The 17,584-nt window shown below is 60.0% G+C and overlaps 1 protein-coding gene across 10 annotated transcripts in view; it reads right to left on the bottom strand.

The window, feature by feature from the left end:
• Positions 1 to 17,584, bottom strand: part of LOC117978716 (uncharacterized) — a 40,811-nt gene that overhangs the window by 10,821 nt on the left and 12,406 nt on the right. For 6 of the 10 annotated variants that reach the window (XR_010111769.1, XR_010111764.1, XR_010111762.1 and 3 more), the window contains exons 2-3: positions 5,164 to 5,248; positions 4,615 to 4,679 (exon numbers count right to left, since the gene is read on the bottom strand). Coding sequence is in view for 1 of the 10 variants with exons in the window: in XM_063603202.1 (XP_063459272.1) it covers positions 4,615 to 4,679; positions 5,164 to 5,248 (150 nt within the window). In the remaining 9 variants the exon portion in view is untranslated. Of the gene's footprint in view, positions 1 to 4,614; positions 4,680 to 5,163; positions 5,249 to 16,343; positions 16,515 to 17,584 lie in introns of those variants that run through there. The other 4 variants (XR_010111763.1, XR_010111768.1, XR_010111767.1 and 1 more) reach the window with 3 other exon arrangements.

The following is a 17,584-nucleotide window of genomic DNA, read 5'->3' as shown; positions in this document are numbered from 1 at the left end:
TCACAGGGTGGGGGCTGCCTGGGTGACACGGCAGCATCAAGGGCAGGTGCCACTGTCCCCATCACCGTGTCACCAGTTGCCCTGACGACTCTCTGGGTGTGAACGGCACAGCCACCTTGCCTGTTCCCGGGGCCTCTCCCACGTGGCTGCTCCACGGTGAGGCTAGACCAGCTGCACACCGCAGGCTCCTGGGCACATGCTCCCAGCTGGGGACCTGGCCAGTGTGAATGCTTTGCCACTGTGACACACCAGGCACCCACCAAAGCCCCTCACACCTGGTGACTCACTCAGTCCTCGTGACAACCTGATCAAACGCAGGAATGGAGTGGCTGTTCCTTCCCCCACAGCCACAGCCAGCGCAGGAGCAACTGTGCTCCCCATGTTTCAGGGATGAGGGAACGGGGACCCAAAGAGGTTTACCTGCCGGCACACGGGCACTAGGAGGTCCTTCTGTGTTGGGTGAGCCCAGGAAGCCCCCATCAGGAGGCCCGTTTTCCTTTTTCAGGGACAGCCAAGGGCCTCTGACTCCCCAGTTCTCGAGGCCAGCGCGGCTGGGTGGGTGAGGTGTTTTTGGAGAAGGGCACGTCGTACCCGGGACAGCTGGAGCAGCAACACGAGGCTGCGGGATGAACTGGGAGCCTGCTCCTTCCCAGAGTTGGACGTGGCAGTGCTTTCAGCTCGCTACTGTGTGGGGAGCAAGGCCCCCAGCCTGGGCCATGCCTGAGGCCAGGTGCCCAACCAACCAGGCCAGGGAGGGAAGCCAGAGCTGAGGAGGCAGCAGCCTTGGGCACTGCCAGGAGCACTGGGGCTGGGGGCCTGGCCCACCCCGGCACCATCCCGGCTAGGGTCTGAGTGGCAGGGCCTGAACCCACTGCACAGCCAGACTTCGGAAGGCTCGGCCCAGACCCCAGACCTTCCCCGCCCCTGAGGGATCTGGTGGCCCCACGCCTTGGCGAGACAACGTTCATGGAACCCAGAGGTGTTTCTACTGTGGGGCAGCTTGGGGCCAGGGCCCTGCTCTGCTGTATGCCAGCCTGGTGGCCAGGGCAAGCCCCGTGGGCTCTGGGAGCCTCAGGGGAGGGGCACTCAGCAGGGCCATCAGGAAGAGGGACGACTCCACGTGACTGGCTCGGGGCTTGGCCCACAGGAACTCCTAACAAATCTGAACCGAATCAAGAAGGTGTTTCACCCAGGTGCTGTTGCAGGTGGCTGTCCTTGCACCCTGTCCCATCCCTCGTCACGGTGAGGGCTCAACTTCATGCTCACTAAAGTTTCTCCCAGCCAGAGAGTGCTGCTCAAAGCCAACAGGGAGGTGCCGTGTGAGGGCCATCACTCTGCATTTTGTCCATAAGGACAGCCCTGACTTACCAGGATCCAACTTAAGATTTCTCAACCCAAAGGGATATGAATTCAGTAGAAACCAACCACACTTCAGTACAGTGTTGAATAAATAACAGGAGATCTTCAACACTTTATCATGAATAGGCTTTGTGTTAGATGATTTTGCCCAACTAGAGGCTAACATAAGTGTTCTGAGCACGTTTCAGGGAGGCTGGGCTGAGATATGATGTTTGGTAGTTAGGTGTATTAAATGCTTTTTTGACTTACAATATTTTCAATTTACAGTGGGTTTCTCAGGACAAACCCCACTGCAAGTCAGGAAGCATCTGCATTTTCAGCAGGACTGAAAGATCAAATGCAGGGCCATTGTAAGGGCTTGCTTGCTTCTGTCTGGGTATAAAAAGGCATCGGGCTGGGCGCAGTGGCTCACACCTGTAATCCCAGCACTTTAGGCCAAGGCGGGCAGACCACCTGAGGTCAGGAGCTCAAGACCAGCCTGGCCAACATGGTGAAACTCCATCTCTACTAGAAATACAAAAATTAGCCTGGTGTGAGGCAGGCACCTGTAATCTCAGCTACTCTGGAGGCTAAGGCAGGAGAATCACTTGAACCCGGGAGGCAGAGGTTGCAGTGAGCCGAGATCGCACCACTGCACTCCAGCCTGGGAGACAGAGTGAGACTCCCATCTCCAAAAAAATAGAAAATAAAAACATTAAAATAATTTTAAAAGGCGTCTGGGTATTCGACATGAGAACAAACCTCTGTCCCCTCGACCTGCATGTGGAGGCCACCTGGGGCCGCTGCTGATGCCCTTCACCCTCTCGGGAGAAGAAAAAGTGCCACTCCACCATCTGCAGAGGCTGCTGAGGTCACACCGTGGTCCCCCGGGGCCCATTCTCAGGCCGTGGATGCCAGGTCCACTAGGCAGTCTTGGAGCTGGCCGATGTGGCTTCTCAGCGTGGTTCTGCCATGGGGTGCCAAGCCATCACCCGTCTCACGTCTGGGTTTCCCATGCACCCACATCTGCACCCACTCCTGAAGGACAGGGCGGCCTCTCCATCAGCCGGAACCCAGGGTACCCAGAACAGGAACGAGTCCCTTCAGAAAACCAGCCAGTGCCGGGTATCAAGGGGGCCACGCGGCCGCCGGCTCTGGTTGGGGCTGTGGCTCCTGTTATTGCCACCAAGTGTGGGTGAGGCACGGGGCTAATGCCACGGTGTGGCCAGCAGGATGCCACCTCCTGAGCGTGAGGCCCATGAGAGCCGGGCAAGGCCGAGGGACCTGCCCGGCTGAGGCTTCCCCATCCTGGGCCAAGGCCTCCAAGGGGAGCAGTTTTGAGTCAGCTAAAAAACAAATGCTGCTGAAGGAGTCCTGGTCCCCATGGACCTTCAATGGCTCCCCCAGTCCAAGCCAGCACCCCAGAGGCCCTCCACAGCCCCAGCAGCCCCCAAGGCTGCAGGCCAGAGTAGGGCCAGGCTCCTGATCCCCAGTCTCCGTCTCTGCAAGAACAGTGTGGGACGGTGGCCCTGCCTTGCTGGTGGTCCTAACGGAGGGTGTGTGACCCCTGTGGTGATTACGCCAGCATCTGGCATCTGATGAGCACTGAGTAAGCACCTTCTGTGTGCAACCAGCCTCATCTTCCATGGATCATGCATATTGGGGTGCTGGTCCCAGTCCTGGACTGTCCGCTCTCCCCTGCAGGCCTCTTCTCCTCCACTCCAGGCCCTTTCCCACACATCCTGAGCCTCAGCAGCTGCACACGGTGCCCCCTGCCCATGATCCAGGGGACACACCCTCGCAGCCTCCCTGGACATGTCAGTCCAGGCTTGGGAGTCAGAGACTCAGGGAGGGGCACATTCCATGCTCAGTCCTGTGTGAGGGACACGCCTGTGGGGTCTGTTTCATTTGGACCCTAGAGACCAACACTGCTGCCTGTGGGATGTCAGAGGGATTACATTAGATGGTGGCCAGCTGTGTATACAGGGAGGGCTGGGTACAGGTGGGATGAGGTCCCACGGGCAGGCCTGGGCTTATGGTGGGTGCCAGGAAAACCCCAGTTCCGTTGACCAGATCACCTTGGCCAAGACCCACTAGGTCCCTGTCAGATGCCTGGGGTTAGCTGCTCCCCCAGGCTGGTATCCCTGTGACAGCCCCACAGTTCCAAGGGCTGCCCTGCCCTGTCCTGCCTTGTGTCTCCTCTTCCCCAGTCCCTGCCCCTCTCCTGTCCCCACGCTGTTCTCCTTCCTCTGTTACCCTTCATCCCCTTTCTCTTCTGTCCTGCCCCTCCTCCCTGATTCCCCCAGGGGCCTCCCCCCACTCCCCACCTGTGTCCCTCCCCACTCTCTGCTCGGCTGGTGGCTCAGCCCTGCGTGCAGACACAAAGGCCCCGGGGCAGCGTCTGCAGAGTCTGGCGGGCAAGGCCGACCTGTAAACACGCCGGGCCCCAGATGGCAGAGGGGTCCGGGCCAGACACCGGCTGCTCTGCTCACATGCAGCAGCCTGGGGTCCTCTCCGCACAGCCTCGGGAGGTGGGCCCGCCCCTGGCCATGGCAACGGTGGGGAGGGGAGAATGCCAGTCCTGCCCAACCCACATGGCCGCACGGATGCCCCAGGAGGCAAGAATCATTGGCGACAGTCTGCACTCGGGGGCTGGCTCGCCAGGGCAAGGGGCCTCAGGCTGGCCACAGCCTCTGAGCAGTTCCCAACATGACAATCCCGCCCCCGGCCACGGCCACAAGACAGCCATGACAGACAGCAGCAGGCAGGGGACATCTTACCTGCTGAGCCCCCAGCAGGTACTGCAAATTGCCCTGTAGTCACTGGTCCCCTAGGCTGCCCCTGGCCTCCCCTCCCAGGGCCCTTGAGACAGCTGGATCCTTGCAAACAGGAGTGTCACCCAACTCAGGCAGAAGGGAGCCCAAAAAACAGGGCCAGACCTGGACCAAACCCAGCTGCTTGGAGCCCTGGTCCCTCAGTTGCAGAAAGAAAGAGGCTGGTGGCTGCAGAAAGAGGCTGGTAGGGGCAAGGAGCAGGAGGCCGGGCTAGATCCAGCTGAGCCCGTGCCAATGTGCAGCAAGCACCTGCCTGGCTCCTTGGCCCCCAGAGCTCTGGGGCTGGTGCATATACACGTGTGTGCTGTGCTGTGTGTGTGTGTGTGTGTGTGTGTGTGTGTGTGTGTGTGTCCAGTTTCAGGCAAGCCCGGCGGAGGGTGGAGCCAGAAGGGAGGGATGTGGGGAGCCCCAATTTTCATCAACATTCACAAACTGTACTGACCTGAGGGTGGACACAGTCCCTTGAGCTTCAGGCATCACCTGGGGAGGTGGCCAAGGGTGGAAGACCTGGAAGGAAAGAGAAACGCTGAGGAAGTCTTATGGTGGAACCCCCGGGTGTGTGGGGTGCTCTTCCCTCATCTGTTCCCTGTCAGCTCTCGCCCTGCCTGCCCTGAGACCGCCATGAGGCCTGGGCCCAGCTCAGGGGCTGCCCGAAGCCTTGGGCGCCCCCAGGCCACCTGGATGGTGAGGAGGCTGGGTGCGGGGGCGTCCCTGTCTCACTGGGCAGGGCGGCGGGTAGTGGTCACACAGTAGGCCAGGGACCCTTTGCTCTACTCGCTCACTTCTGGGCCTGGAGTGGGGTCTCTTCTACCTGTCAGGGTGAGGCTGAGCCCCTCGAGGACTCTGGGCAGGGCAGACCTGGCTGCAAGGTGGGGTCTGGGGCTGGGTTGGTGCTGGGGTTTCCCCTTCTCTGCCAAACCACCCATCTCCAGGCTGCTTGTGACTGGAGTGAGTCCTTCCCTGCCCAGGCGGGGAGTAAAGACGCAGCTACCTGGGCCGTTAGGTCCCGGAGGGTCTTCCCTAGCCCACGATGGGCTCCTGATGTCTCGGGTGGTGCTCTGGGACAGGGCCACGTTCTGCAAGACACAAGGAGACCAGGAAGTCAGCTCAGGAGGTCTGGTGGCTGAAGACTGGGGAGGGAGTGAAGGTGGCCTCTCCCTCCACCCCTCAGGGACCCCTCACAACTTCCTGCAGGTGGGCCCAACCTGGCGAGGCCTGAGGTTAAGAACTTTCCTGGGAGACAAAGGGCTGTGAGGACAGCCTCTGCCTTTGCCTCCACTCCTGCCTGACACGCACGCCCAAAAGCAAACCCCACCCGCTGGCTCCTGCACGCCAGCTGTGGACGTGGATGTCCTCTAGTGTCCACAGAGGAAGGGCCAGTGGGGCTTGGGGTGCTGGCTCACAGCAGAGCGCCATCTCTCCACCTCAGTGCTCAAAGAAGTCCCTGCCACCCTCGCTCAGCCCTGCCTTGGCACCCACTGTTCCCGAGGGCTGGAGTGTTCTCCCACGATCAAAGGCCCCATTCCTACCCATTATTTAGGCCACCTCCTCCAGGGAGCCCTCCTGAGTCAGGGATCTCCCTAGCTCTAGCAGTAAACTGGGGGTCTCTTGAAATCAGCTCACAGATACTTGCAATGCCCATCTCTTCCCAGGCCTGGTAGCTCCATGGCACGGATCATGTCTTATGTGGCTTTGTCCCTGGGCCCAGCACACAGTGCCTCGCACCCAGGATGCTGGGAAGTGCCCCACTCATCCCCCATCACTCCTGGAATGACATCCAATATCTGGGACTTACAAGGTACAAATGGGACTTTGGTTCTTTCCAAAGAGGTGACTCAAGTGGTCACTGTGAGCCACAGAGAGAGACACCCCAAGACTGACTGCAGGAGAACATCAAGGCCCAGGAGCCGGCATTCGCCCAGGGTGACCCAGAGGCCCGCTCCTTCCCCTCCCCATCCTGCCTCAAGTCAGGCTGGCAGGCGGGCACCGCTCGCTATTGGTGAGGATTCGAGGGCAAACCCAGGCCAAGTCTGATGCCACAGCTGGGGTTCTGCTGGGCCTTAGGCCAGACTCAGGTGGGATGCTGAGCCCTGAGTGGGGGTAGGAGGAAGGTAGGGTCCAGGTCCTGAAGCGGGAGGGCGCTGCACAGCCCTGCACGGCTGCACACCTCGGGCACTGAGGCCCCCGGAGACTGTTTTCTCTCCCACATCCCCTGGAACCCTCCCCAGGCCCAGGCTTCCCAGCTCCTATGGACCCCAGGTTGCAAGAATGCTTGGCCGGCTGGGTGGCCTAGTGTGGCCATCCCAAAACCCTGTCGCCTGAGGACCGGGGCCACTCTCCTCTTTGATAGCTGAGAGTGTGAGTGGTGCTGGGTCAGGGACGGGGGTAGGGCCAGGAGTCACCCCGGTCACTGCTAACTAGCTAGGGGGGCTCCTTCTCAGCAACACTCCTGGCCTCAAGTTGGTTTCATGAGGCTTCCGAGGCTGGGGGACCTGCTGGTGGCATCCCACAGATGTGCTTGGCCACACACTGGGCAAAGCCTACAGCCAGCACGCCCACCCCGACCCTCTTCCCATCCCACAGAGGCTGTGCCATAATCAGCCCATCTCTGAAAATGGGAACAGGTCCATGGTGACAATCTCCACGCCCACTGAGGGGTGGGAGGGGTCTGGGGTCCCACAGAAGCTGCAGGTGATAGATAGCAAGGGGAGGTCGGTGCAGGCCCGCTGCTCCTGCCTCTTGGACAGAGCCTGCAGGAAGCGCTGTGCTGCATGCTGTCCTGACCCTTAGGAGGCTGCGCTGAGGCCACAGAGCCTGTCATCGGGGTGGCTGGGGCGCCCTCTCCACCTCTCCCACCAGCAGCCTGGGCCAAAATAAAAGCCCCCACCCTGGGGCCCAGCGAGTCCTGATAGCCACTCTAATAACCCTGGGTCCCCCTGCCTGCCACCCACGGAGATGCCCCCCTGCAGGCTGGTTAGGAAATCCCATGTGGCCCACCCTCACCTGCCACACTGGGCTGGGACCACCCCAATGCCCTCACCTGCCGCCCTTGGGCTGGGACCACCCCAATGCCCTCACCTGCCGCCCTGGGCTGGCTGGGACCACCCCAATGCCCTCACCTGGAGCAGACAAGACAGGAGTTCTGGGGCCCCCCAGGAAAAGTACCACAGACTGGAGCTCCCCAGACAGCATGGGGACTGGCACGGTATGCCCCCGCTCAGGTTCACAGGGCTGCCACCAGGGCAGGCCCAGCCACGGAGGCCCACTTTTTTGTAGCTAGCCCAATTTAATGTATCTCGAACCCAGGTTAGCATCAGAAGTCTGACTTCCAGGTTACAGGAGCCAGGGGAGGGGAGGGGAGACGGGACAAGCCTGTTCCCCCAGTGGCAAGTGGAGAGAGACTGAGCAGCCCTTAGTGGGGCCTGAACCCCCCTGCACCAGGGCAGCTGCCGAGGGCCCAGCCCCACAGGCCACCTCCCGTCTGCCCTGGATGTACCAGAGATGTGGGATTTCTGCCCTCACAAGTGAGTGGGCACCAGCTTTGGGGCAGGTGTGGCCCTGGGAGCTTCAGCTCCCCGGCTTGGAGACACAGGAGCCCCATCAAGCAGCACCAGCTCCCGCAGCCTGCCTGCCACCACTCACCCAGTGACCTCCCCTCCTCTCTGCCTGGTTTTGGTGACTGGGTTCTTGAGTTGGACAAATGCTGCATTACCTGCCTACGGAGATTTTAAAAAATTGGAAAATGCTCTGCTCCCTGGGGCTGCCTGAGCCTCCCAAGGCTGTCCCCGCTCTGAGCCCACACCCCGAGGTGTGCTTCCTTGTAGGACCCCTTTGTGGCCCCCAGGACAGGGCCAGCTTAGGCCGTTTTCACAGATCGTGGCCCATTGAGGCTGGTGCTAAACCCATTAGAGTGAACATGGGGCTGGGAACAATGCCCCAGAGGCCGGTCCCCAGCCCCATCCTAGCCCCTTCCCTGCCCCTGCCCACAAGCACCCCTAGGTCCATCCACAGGGTCTGTTCCCATCTCAGCTCTGCCCCTGGTCATGCTGCACAAGCTCCTTTGCCTCTCTGGGACCCAGTCTCTCTGTCTGTAAGATGGGGACAATGACACCCAACTTCTTGGATTTGCACATAGGTCAGAGACGATGTTCCTTGCCTGGGCATGGTGGGACTCAGTGGACAGCAGCACCCATTGCTAATCCCCCAGGGGGCTTCGAGTACATGGGAGAAGTCACTCCAAGCTCCAGTGCCTGGAGAAATTCCTCCCCCACCTCTTTTCATACAACTGACCGCCAGCTCTAGCCTGGGCCTGTGGCAGGAGGGGCCTGGGAGGAGGCTGCAGGGGCTGGCTGGGAGATGTGGCAATAAATGTGGCCAGCAGGACCTGAGCAGACACTTTTGGGGGCAGCCCAGGAGGCTCTGAGTGCCCTGCAGGAACCCCGACGTTGGCCAAGCTGCAGGGCCTAGGCCCGGGGACCAGGACTAGCCAGGGATTCAGTCTCGTCTTATCTTCAGCAGTGAACTGGTCCCTCTCCAAGGTCACATGTAGGAGAAACATCCTCCATGCACAGGTCAGTTATACCAAGGGCCCCTCAATTTACGTGTGAAGATGCTGTGGAAAGGATTGAAATCCGGCCCTCAGTAATGCTGTCGGATGTCCAAGGCCTCAAAAGAACCCCAAGTAGGCCGGGTAAAGTGGTTCATGCCTGTAATCCCAGCACTTTGGGAGGCCACGGCGGGCGTATCACCTGAGGTCGGGAGTTTCGAGACCAGCGTGGCCAACACAGTGAAACCCCATCTCTACTAAAAATATAAAAATTAGCCGGGCGTGGTGGTGCACGTCTGTAATCCCAACTATTCAGGACGCCAAGGCAGGAGAATTGCTTGAACCTGGGAGGCGGCAGTATCAGTGAGCCAAGATCACGCCACCACATTCCAGCCTGGGCGACAGGGTGAGACTCTGTCTCCAAAAAAAAAAGAAACCCAAGCAGTTGGGAGAGGTCAAAACACACGGCAAAGCTGCAGGAGGTCACGTCCCCGAGTTTCCCTGAGTTTGCACAAACCAGGGCCGTATCCCCATCTCAGCCACTTCTCTTGGGCCAAAATGGCTCCAGTAGGGACGTCTGACGGCTACCACAGCAGCTGGTGTGTTCAGAGCACAGGGGGAGTTCAAGTCTCCAAGGACACGGCATCTAGTGGGGGAGCTGTCACCCCTGGGAGAAGCACAGGCTCTTGAGCCACACAAAGGTTGCACAGAATCTTCTAGGCTCTTCAGTCTTCAAGAAGCTGGCCTCTCCTCTCCAAGCCCCAGCTTCACATCCTAAAGGCAACTATTTACACCTACTCCGTGATCTGACGCCACAGTGAAGAGAAAATGAACAGACATGAAATTCCCAGCGGCTTGCCTGGCACACAGTAGGTGCTCACACGAGGCAGCTGGCAACGACTGCTAACCACCAAGTTGGTTCTGGAAAAGCAAGCCACGGCCAGACACGTGGCCATTCACACACCCACCGGGAGCTTCTGTTCCATTAGGGTCTGTCACAAACACTGCTGGTATCTGTAACGGCAAAACGACGGGCCACCGGTTCTAGATGAGAGAACTGAGTCCTGCTTTCTTTATAGTATTGTTTCCAGACATCACACTCCCAGCATTCTAACCATGTGCCCGAGGCTATACAAGGATGGATTCTGCCCCAAAAGCAGCAGCAAAGTTGCTCTCATCAGCCACGCCAGATGTGGGGGAAGCTGGCCTTGTAGCACCCCTGCGCACCCCAATCTCCAGAACACCCCTTCCTTCCCCTTCAATCGGCTCTGCTCCTTTTAAATGGAGGAAATAAAATGTGCCTGGCAGATGGGTGCGGCCGCCCCATGACCTCCTGAGCATTTTGCAAATGTCTCTCTTTTGGGGGAGAACATGTTGAGATAATTTAGCCAGGCTAGGGTCACTCTGGCCAGATGATAAGTTCTGTAACTTAAACATTTTCTGCCCGTTGCACAAGGAATGGGTGCTCATTCAACAAAGTTCTGGAAAACTGAGAGAGAGAGAACGTGGCAGCAAATACTGACAACCCTGTGCCAGGCCTGGCTCGCAGGGGCTCCCGTGTGCGTGTGGACGTGGGCCGCCTCCACCAGCCCACAGAGGCTTCTCCCATTGTGAACGGCCACATGAGAGTCCGGCAGGTCATGTTATCACAGCTCCTCAATTCAAACGCCCAACCCCAGGAGCACGGCTGGTGCGTCGAGCTTTCCACATTTAAAGAGGCACTGCATGAACATCTCTGCAATAAATCTCTCCTCTGTCCTCCAGGTGGGATCCCAGGTTGAAGCCCAGGAATGTTTTCATGCCTGAGGCAGCCAATTCCACACCTGAACCCTCAGAACCCTCTAGAGATCCACCACATGTCAGAAGTGGGGGTCAGAGAGACTGTGGGAAGCTGAGGCTCAGAGCTGGGGAGGGGCTGGCCCAAGATCACACGGCCGAGTGGGACCCAGGCCCTGCTCACTGGTCAGCCATGAGCTTCCCAAGACGCACTTGAAAGGCCTTCCCCGAGCTGCCTCGGGCCCTCTGGACAAAGATGCCAGGCCCCAGGAGGATGTGTGGCATCTACACACTTGTTCATTGCACCCAAGAATGTGGAACGTGGAAAGACGAGGCCATAGTAGCTTCGACGGTTCCTTCCGGAGGGACCAGATGGGCCAAGGACCCAGCTGCCAAGAGGCGGCCGGAGAGAGGGCCCAGCAGCGTGAGGGCTTCCTGGAGGAAGAGGGCCCAGCAGTATATGAGGGCTTCTTGGAGGAAGAGGGCCCAGTAGCGTGTGAAGGCTTCCTGGAAGAAGAGGGCCCAGCAGTGTGTGAGGGCTTCCTGGAGGAAGAGGGCCCAGCAGCGTGAGGGCTTCCTGGAGGAAGAGGGCCCAGCAGCGTGTGAGGGCTTCCTGGAGGAAGAGGATGTTCATGAGCTACGATGCACAGGAGGGACTGTGCAGGAAATTTGTAAACTGAACCTAAATTCTCTGACCTAAATTAACAGAATGCGCCACCACCCACCGGTGACGCCTGACGGGTCAATGGGTCCCTGCCCTCCATACCCAGCAGTCTGAGAAGAAAAGGCTCCATGACCCTTCTGGGCCACCTCTGTTTGTTAATATTCCCCAGTGAAACCCCCAAGCAGTAGCCTTGGCTTCCCTGTAGCCTGGCGCACACAGCCGTCCTTACCCCACAGCGGGCACGATGGTCCCCCACCACGGGCTGCACCAGCCTGCCTGCTGAGTGCAAAGATGCCGTTTTTGATGAAGTGTGGCTTCACAACCTCTCGGATGAGTCCTGAAGGGGAACTTACTTAGTGGAGGTGGAAAAATAAACTTGCCGGAGCAATGCCACAGCTTGGTGGCTTCTGACGTGGCACTGAGCACAGGCAGGCAGGTCATGGCTTTCTCTTCTGATACATTCACTCATAAAATATTTCCCAGAGGAACACTTCCCTGTCCCCAGACAGGCTACTACCAGGCCCCAGGCCCCACAGCAGGGCAATGGGTGAGTGGAGAGCAAGGAGGGCTTCCAGGAGGAGGTGACACTAGGCCATAGTCTACAGAGGTCGAAGATGGGGCCATGGAGGGGGTCAGGGCTGGCTGTTGAGGGTCTCAAGAGTCCCCTGAAGGGGAGACTGGAATTCAGCCAAGAGAAGGACAGGCACCCTGAAAGGCAGGAGACAGGGCAGGATGGGCAGAGGCCTGCTTCGCGACCACAGCCACCGCCATTCCACCCGCATCCCTTGTTCTAAGGAGGGACAAGGGCCTCCCCAGCCCTTCCCACCAGAGGCCACTGAACCTGGCCGTGGTAGAGAGAAAGGCCTAGGGTTTGGGCCAGTGGCCAGGCTGGCTCAGACTCCACCGTTTAGAGGGCCACGTGAGGCTCGACCTTCCAGACCTGGGCTTCCTGGCCTGTAAGACAGGGCCGGTGATCCGTCAGGGTTCTGTGAGGTGGCCCCGATGACAGATGTCAGTGCCCAGCACATGGAGGAGCTGTGTCCCGTGCTGTGCCACCTGCCCAGGGACTGCTGAGGGCCTAGACCCAGGAGATAAGGCGGAGCTCGGGTGCTGGGCCCACCTGGTGGCCTCTGTCTTCCCCATGGCGGCTCTCCAGGGTGCAGGGCACTGGGAGGGAGGGGGCAGGGAGCCGCCAGGAGCCGCCTGCCCGGCCGTAAATCACCAGCCACGCTTAATAATCATGTGGGCACTTAAGCTCCTCTGTCTTCTCTTCCCCTTTCCCTGGGGAAATTTCCTTCATTTCCTACCTTATCCCAGGCTCCCCGAATATCTAAATCAAGCCCCGGCCAGGACCGCGGCGGCCGCTCTGTGCCGACGCCCTCGGCCTACTTTCATCGGGAGGGTGGGGTGGGGGGCGCAAAGGCAGGGGGTGCAAAGGCCGTGGCCACCCAGATGCGGTCACTCGAACCAAGGTTTCATTCCTTCCCAGGACAGAAAACTGAAAATGCCACCAAGCCCGCCCTTTGAGCCACAGTGACAATGTCCCCTATCACTGGGACCAGTCAGCAAAGCCAGGTGGCCTCGGGCAGGAGGCAGGGGCAGAAGCTGAGTGGGGAATTGACTCGGCCTCTTCACTGAGTTGGAGGAAGAGGAAACGCCAACTCTCAGGCTACCTGGGCCACCAGGGCAGGGTGGCTGTCACCCAAGAGCCTGCCAGCAGCCCCTCCAGGTGGGCCTGACCACAGTCAGCCTGGCCCTGCTCTCCCATCATGGAGCTGGGCTCTCTGGGACATGTGGTCTGCCTTGATCATGACAAGGATGCGGGGTGGGCGCAGTTCTGGTGCCGTCTCCTGCCATTTATCCAGCTTTGATCCCGCCTCTCGTCTCGTCTAACTCTCACCCTGACCAGGAGATCAAGGTTACTAGCCGCATTTTACAGATGAGGATACCGAGGCTGGGGGAGGCTAAGCAAGCTGCCCACCCCACTGGGCCATTCACTCCCTGCTGCCAAGAAGGTCTGCCACCTCCCGGGCTCTGTTCATCTGTGAGCTGGAAACGTGTTCCCAGGCCATCACCAGCACCCACAGGGCCCAGGGGAGGCCAACGCGCACCACCACCCCAGGCAGCAGGAGCTGGGAGGTCCCACGGGGAGAGCCACGCTGGCCACTGGCAGGCCAGGCAAAAGGCCCCAGTACCATCACCACCTCCCCGCTGAAGCCTCCCAACTCCCAAGAGCTGGAGGAGGAAGGCACCACCAGGATGTAGTCTGGGCTGGGGCCACCTTGCTGCCGACCCTAACAGCCCGGCACCCCCAGGTCCAGCCCGGCGAGCTCTTCTTGTAACTCAGCCACGTGGTGGTGGAGGCACCTTCCCAGGCCTCCCTAGGCTCCCGGGGGATGAGTCGGCCAGGTTTTTAAAAGCTGGATCTCATTTTCTGCCCACATTTCTGACCTCCGGAAACCTCTTGGGGAGTTTTCCAGAGCCCTCCGGATTCCGGCGCAGGCACACTTCCTGCCTCCGCTCACTGTGTTCACAGCCAGGTCACTGGGTGCCAAGCAGATGCCAAGGCGGACCGGCGGGTATCGCTGCCCAGGCTTCTGGCTATGCCTTCCATGCTGCATGTCTGTGGGCTCTGGCTGGCTCTTGGCCCCTCAAACAATCATCTCTGGTCAAATTCCATGACTCTTTCCCTAAAAAAAAAAAAACCCTCTTTGAAAGCAAACAAAAATCCCAGTTCTGAGAACCCGGCAGCAACAGCGTACTGTGGCTTCATTTTCTCTTTGTCTTTCTTTCTCGGCATTGCAAGGAACTCAAGAAATAGATGGAGCTTCTCATTTTACAGATGGGTAAACTGAGACCTGGAGAGAGGAAGGGGCTTATTCAAGTGCCCACCAGTGATTCTACGGCCCAGCCAGGATGGGAGCCCAGTGCCCTGACTCAGATCCAGGGCTGAGTCCACGACACCAGGACCCAGCAGCAGCTGGCCTTCGATAAGAAAGGACAGGGGAGCAGCCACGGTGCCGGGCATCAGGCACCGCCGGTGGGTGTTGGCCAGGGCGGGCGGGGCCCAGACCGCTGGGTTCCCTGGCACGGAACGGCTGGTGCTCGGTAAATGTGGGAAGAAACCCCCAGGGGAAGCCTTGAACTGCAGGGGCAGAGCTCAGGGAAAGCAGGCCGGCTCTAATGGAAACCAGTCAGCGGGCCAAATGCAGGAGGAGCCCCCCCCGCCACCGTAGTTTCCATGGGGACGGAGCCCGGGAGGCGGAGCTCTGGCATGGCTGCTGCAGCAGATGTGGCCTGTACAGGGCCGGCACGGGGCGGTGCCTGGCAGTGGGGCCCTGGGACGTGGCAGGTCCGAGGGCTGGACGCAGGGGCCCTGCAGCTGCAGCCCTGGAGGTCAGCTGTGGGAAGGAGCGGGGGCTGCGGGGCTGCCACCTCTGGAAGGCTTCCTGGCATCCTAGGATGCTCCGGCTAACTTCTCAGCCCCGCCTGGTACTGGCCTCTGTCTGGTCTCCGTCTGGTGCCCGTGTTTGCTGAGGACATGCAGCCTGCCTCTCAGTGAGGCCGCCATGCCTGTGGGCCAGGCGCAGGCAGTGCAGGGCTTAGACCTTGGGTCTAGGGCTCCAGCCCCTCTGGCCAAGGCCCCGGTGCTCCACCAGGTCTGCTGGATCCCGTCACTCGACGGCATTCTCAGGCCTCTTCCCGTGGCCGTCCTGGGGCCTGGCACATGATGAGTTCCATAACCTCTCTGAGCCAGTGCTCTGCAGAATGAAGTGGGCTCAGAACTGCTCTGAAACACGAGAAAACCCGTGGACTCAGGGCCATGAGCGCCACAGCGCTCAGAGATGATTGGTCATCCATGAACGTGAACCATGCCGACAGATGGGGTGGGGTCTCCAGAGGGTTCTTGTGCCCCGTGACCTGATGTGGTCCCCGTCTGCCCATGCAGGGCTGGTGTCTTGTGAGCCCATCCTGGTCTGGCACATGGCATCTGGGTGTACAGTCTCATACGTTCCCACCTCTGGGCCGTAGGAACACCAAGAACGAGGATGACCACAGCTCCCTCCTTGTCACCGCCTGCTGCCACACTGCGTGCAGTCTCACACCTGCCAGCACACCAGCCTGGGCACAGAGCCCGAGAGTGGCAGGGTGCCCTGGAGCCCCATACAGCCCAAACCAGCATGCTCTGAATGCTGGCCACTCAGCCAGAGAGGACCCAGGGCCTCAGAGCCAGAGTGACCCATGACCCCAGGACAATTCCGGCTCTCCCCGGGGCAGAAGAACTCCAAGCCGACGGAATGGTCCTTCCTAGTGCTGGGTGTCTGGAGAGAACCAGACAAGGCCAGCATCCAAGAGAGGCTGAAGATCTGAAGATAAACAGGGATCCTGTGTGGTTCTGTGCAGGCACAGTCGTGGGGAGGACCTGGGTTAGGGAGAAGGCTCTGGTACCTGCTGGCCCCGTGACTCTGGGGAGATCCCTCGGCCTCTCTGAACCTTGGCCTCCTCATATAGAAAACCGTTAGCACCCACACGTCACTAGACTGGAACTTCCACCCAGACAGGGATGCTGTCTGTCCTGCTTACTCCACATTCTGGCCTGAGAACAGCACTGCTACATGCTGGCTCCAAATGGATGTGGCAGGGAAATGGAACTGGCAGATTAAATTTAAAAATGGATGTTTATCAAAATGGATGGAAAGCACCTGGCCTGGGGTCTGGCACTTAGTATGTGCTCAACAAAGCTCAACACCCCTTGCCATGTGGGACTGAGTCTAACATCCAACATGCACCGGCACTGCCCTGGGGGTGCCAAATGCGGCCCCCAGCTCTCTCCCCTGGACCAAGGCAGGGGATCTCCACCACCCAGGGTTCCCCGCTGCTCCTGCCCTGCTGGCCCCCGTCGCCCTGGCAGATGGAAACGCTGCAGCGGCCTCATCTTTCCCTCCACGGCTCCTGGCCGAGGCTGTGGCCGCCGTGGGCCGGCGTGGCCCCAGAGAGCCCATTTGCAAGCTGCTTCCATAGCGCAGATGCCTCGGGCAGAGCCCAGTGGGTTTGAGTCATTTGAGTCCATCACAGGAGAGACCTCACCCCTGCTGCTGGAGACCCAGTATGGAGGCCCGAGCCCCCTGCGGCTCACCCACCAGGTGCTGGGAGTCTCCACAGGTACAGGCATTGGGCAACTTACTATCTCAAGCTGAAGGCGCCGTCTCCACGCCGCCCAGGCTTCCAAACGCGGCCACGCGGACTTTGAAGGGCGTCCGCTGCAGGGTCGCAGGCGCCAGTGTCTGCTCGTCTGGACCTCGAAGCACCAGGCCCAGGAGGAGTCCTCCTCTCATCGAGTTGAAAGAAGCCGCACAGGCGGGAGGCCTGGCAGGGTGGGATCCCTCCACCCACGTCTGGGCCGGAAGCGTGGGCACACCCGCTCCAGGAATCCTAGGGCGGGGTCAGGCTCCCAGGAAATGGGGCCAGAGGTTCCCTTGCAGGCACTGGCGCAACCCGGCTGCCTTCCCGGTCCCCACCTCCTGTGGATTCCTTCTGGGGTTTTGCCGGAATGGCTGGCCCAGCCCACACGCTGAATCCAGCCCTCCTTGAAGCTCGGAAACCCAGAGACTCATACCAGCCGATGCCAGGACCCTTCTCCAGGACCACCCGAAACTGCCACTCACCCGGTGCCACCCTGGCATCTGGGTGAGTGCTGGGTAATGCCATCCTGTTAAGGTCATGGGAAGGCAGTGGGTAGGGTTTGAAATGGGCTGAGACAGGCCCACCATAGAGCCTGGGCCTCCCGTCCCCTCTTACTAGGCCAAGGCAAGGGAAACACCAACGAACCAGGGGCTCCCCAGACCAGGATCTCATGTAGTGCCTCCAACCATCTACTGAGGCGGAGGCTGGAAGCCCCATTTTAAAGACAGAAGCTGGGACCTTGTAGTAAGAACTGTTTTTATCATGGTCTCTTTTGTCTGAAGGTGTGCTGGGCGTTACTCCGTCTCATCAGACCCCAGGCCCTGCTATGTTCCCTATTAGGAAATAAGGCCACTAAACCTCCCCGTGCCCTGGCACGCAGGTGCACGTGTGTGCATGTGGGCAGACAAACAGACGTGCCCGGGAAGGCCTGGCCAGCTGGCCGCTTCTTGGAGAAAGGCCGCTAGTACGCTGACCGGCCGACAGAGGCCTTCTGGGCCACTCCCTCCCTCGGCCCGCCTTCCCGGTCCTGTTCTGGGCCTGCCCACGCCGCCATTTCCTCTCCGGGGCCCGCAGGCCTCACTTCCACTCCTCCCAGTCTGCAAATGGCCGGCGCCCAGAACCGCCTGTCCACATAAGGAGGCAGCAGCGCGTCTGGCCAAGGCCCAGCATGCAGGCCACTCAGCCAGAGCCTCCCTCGGCAGTGCTGAGCACCTACGAGAAGCCCACGCCTGGATGCCCAGT

This window comes from Pan paniscus, chromosome 23, assembly GCF_029289425.2.
Source record: "Pan paniscus chromosome 23, NHGRI_mPanPan1-v2.0_pri, whole genome shotgun sequence".
In the NCBI taxonomy this organism is placed as follows: domain Eukaryota; kingdom Metazoa; phylum Chordata; class Mammalia; order Primates; family Hominidae; genus Pan; species Pan paniscus.
The sequence above is the reverse complement of the archived record's forward strand: the minus strand, read 5'-3'. Positions and strand labels throughout refer to the sequence as shown.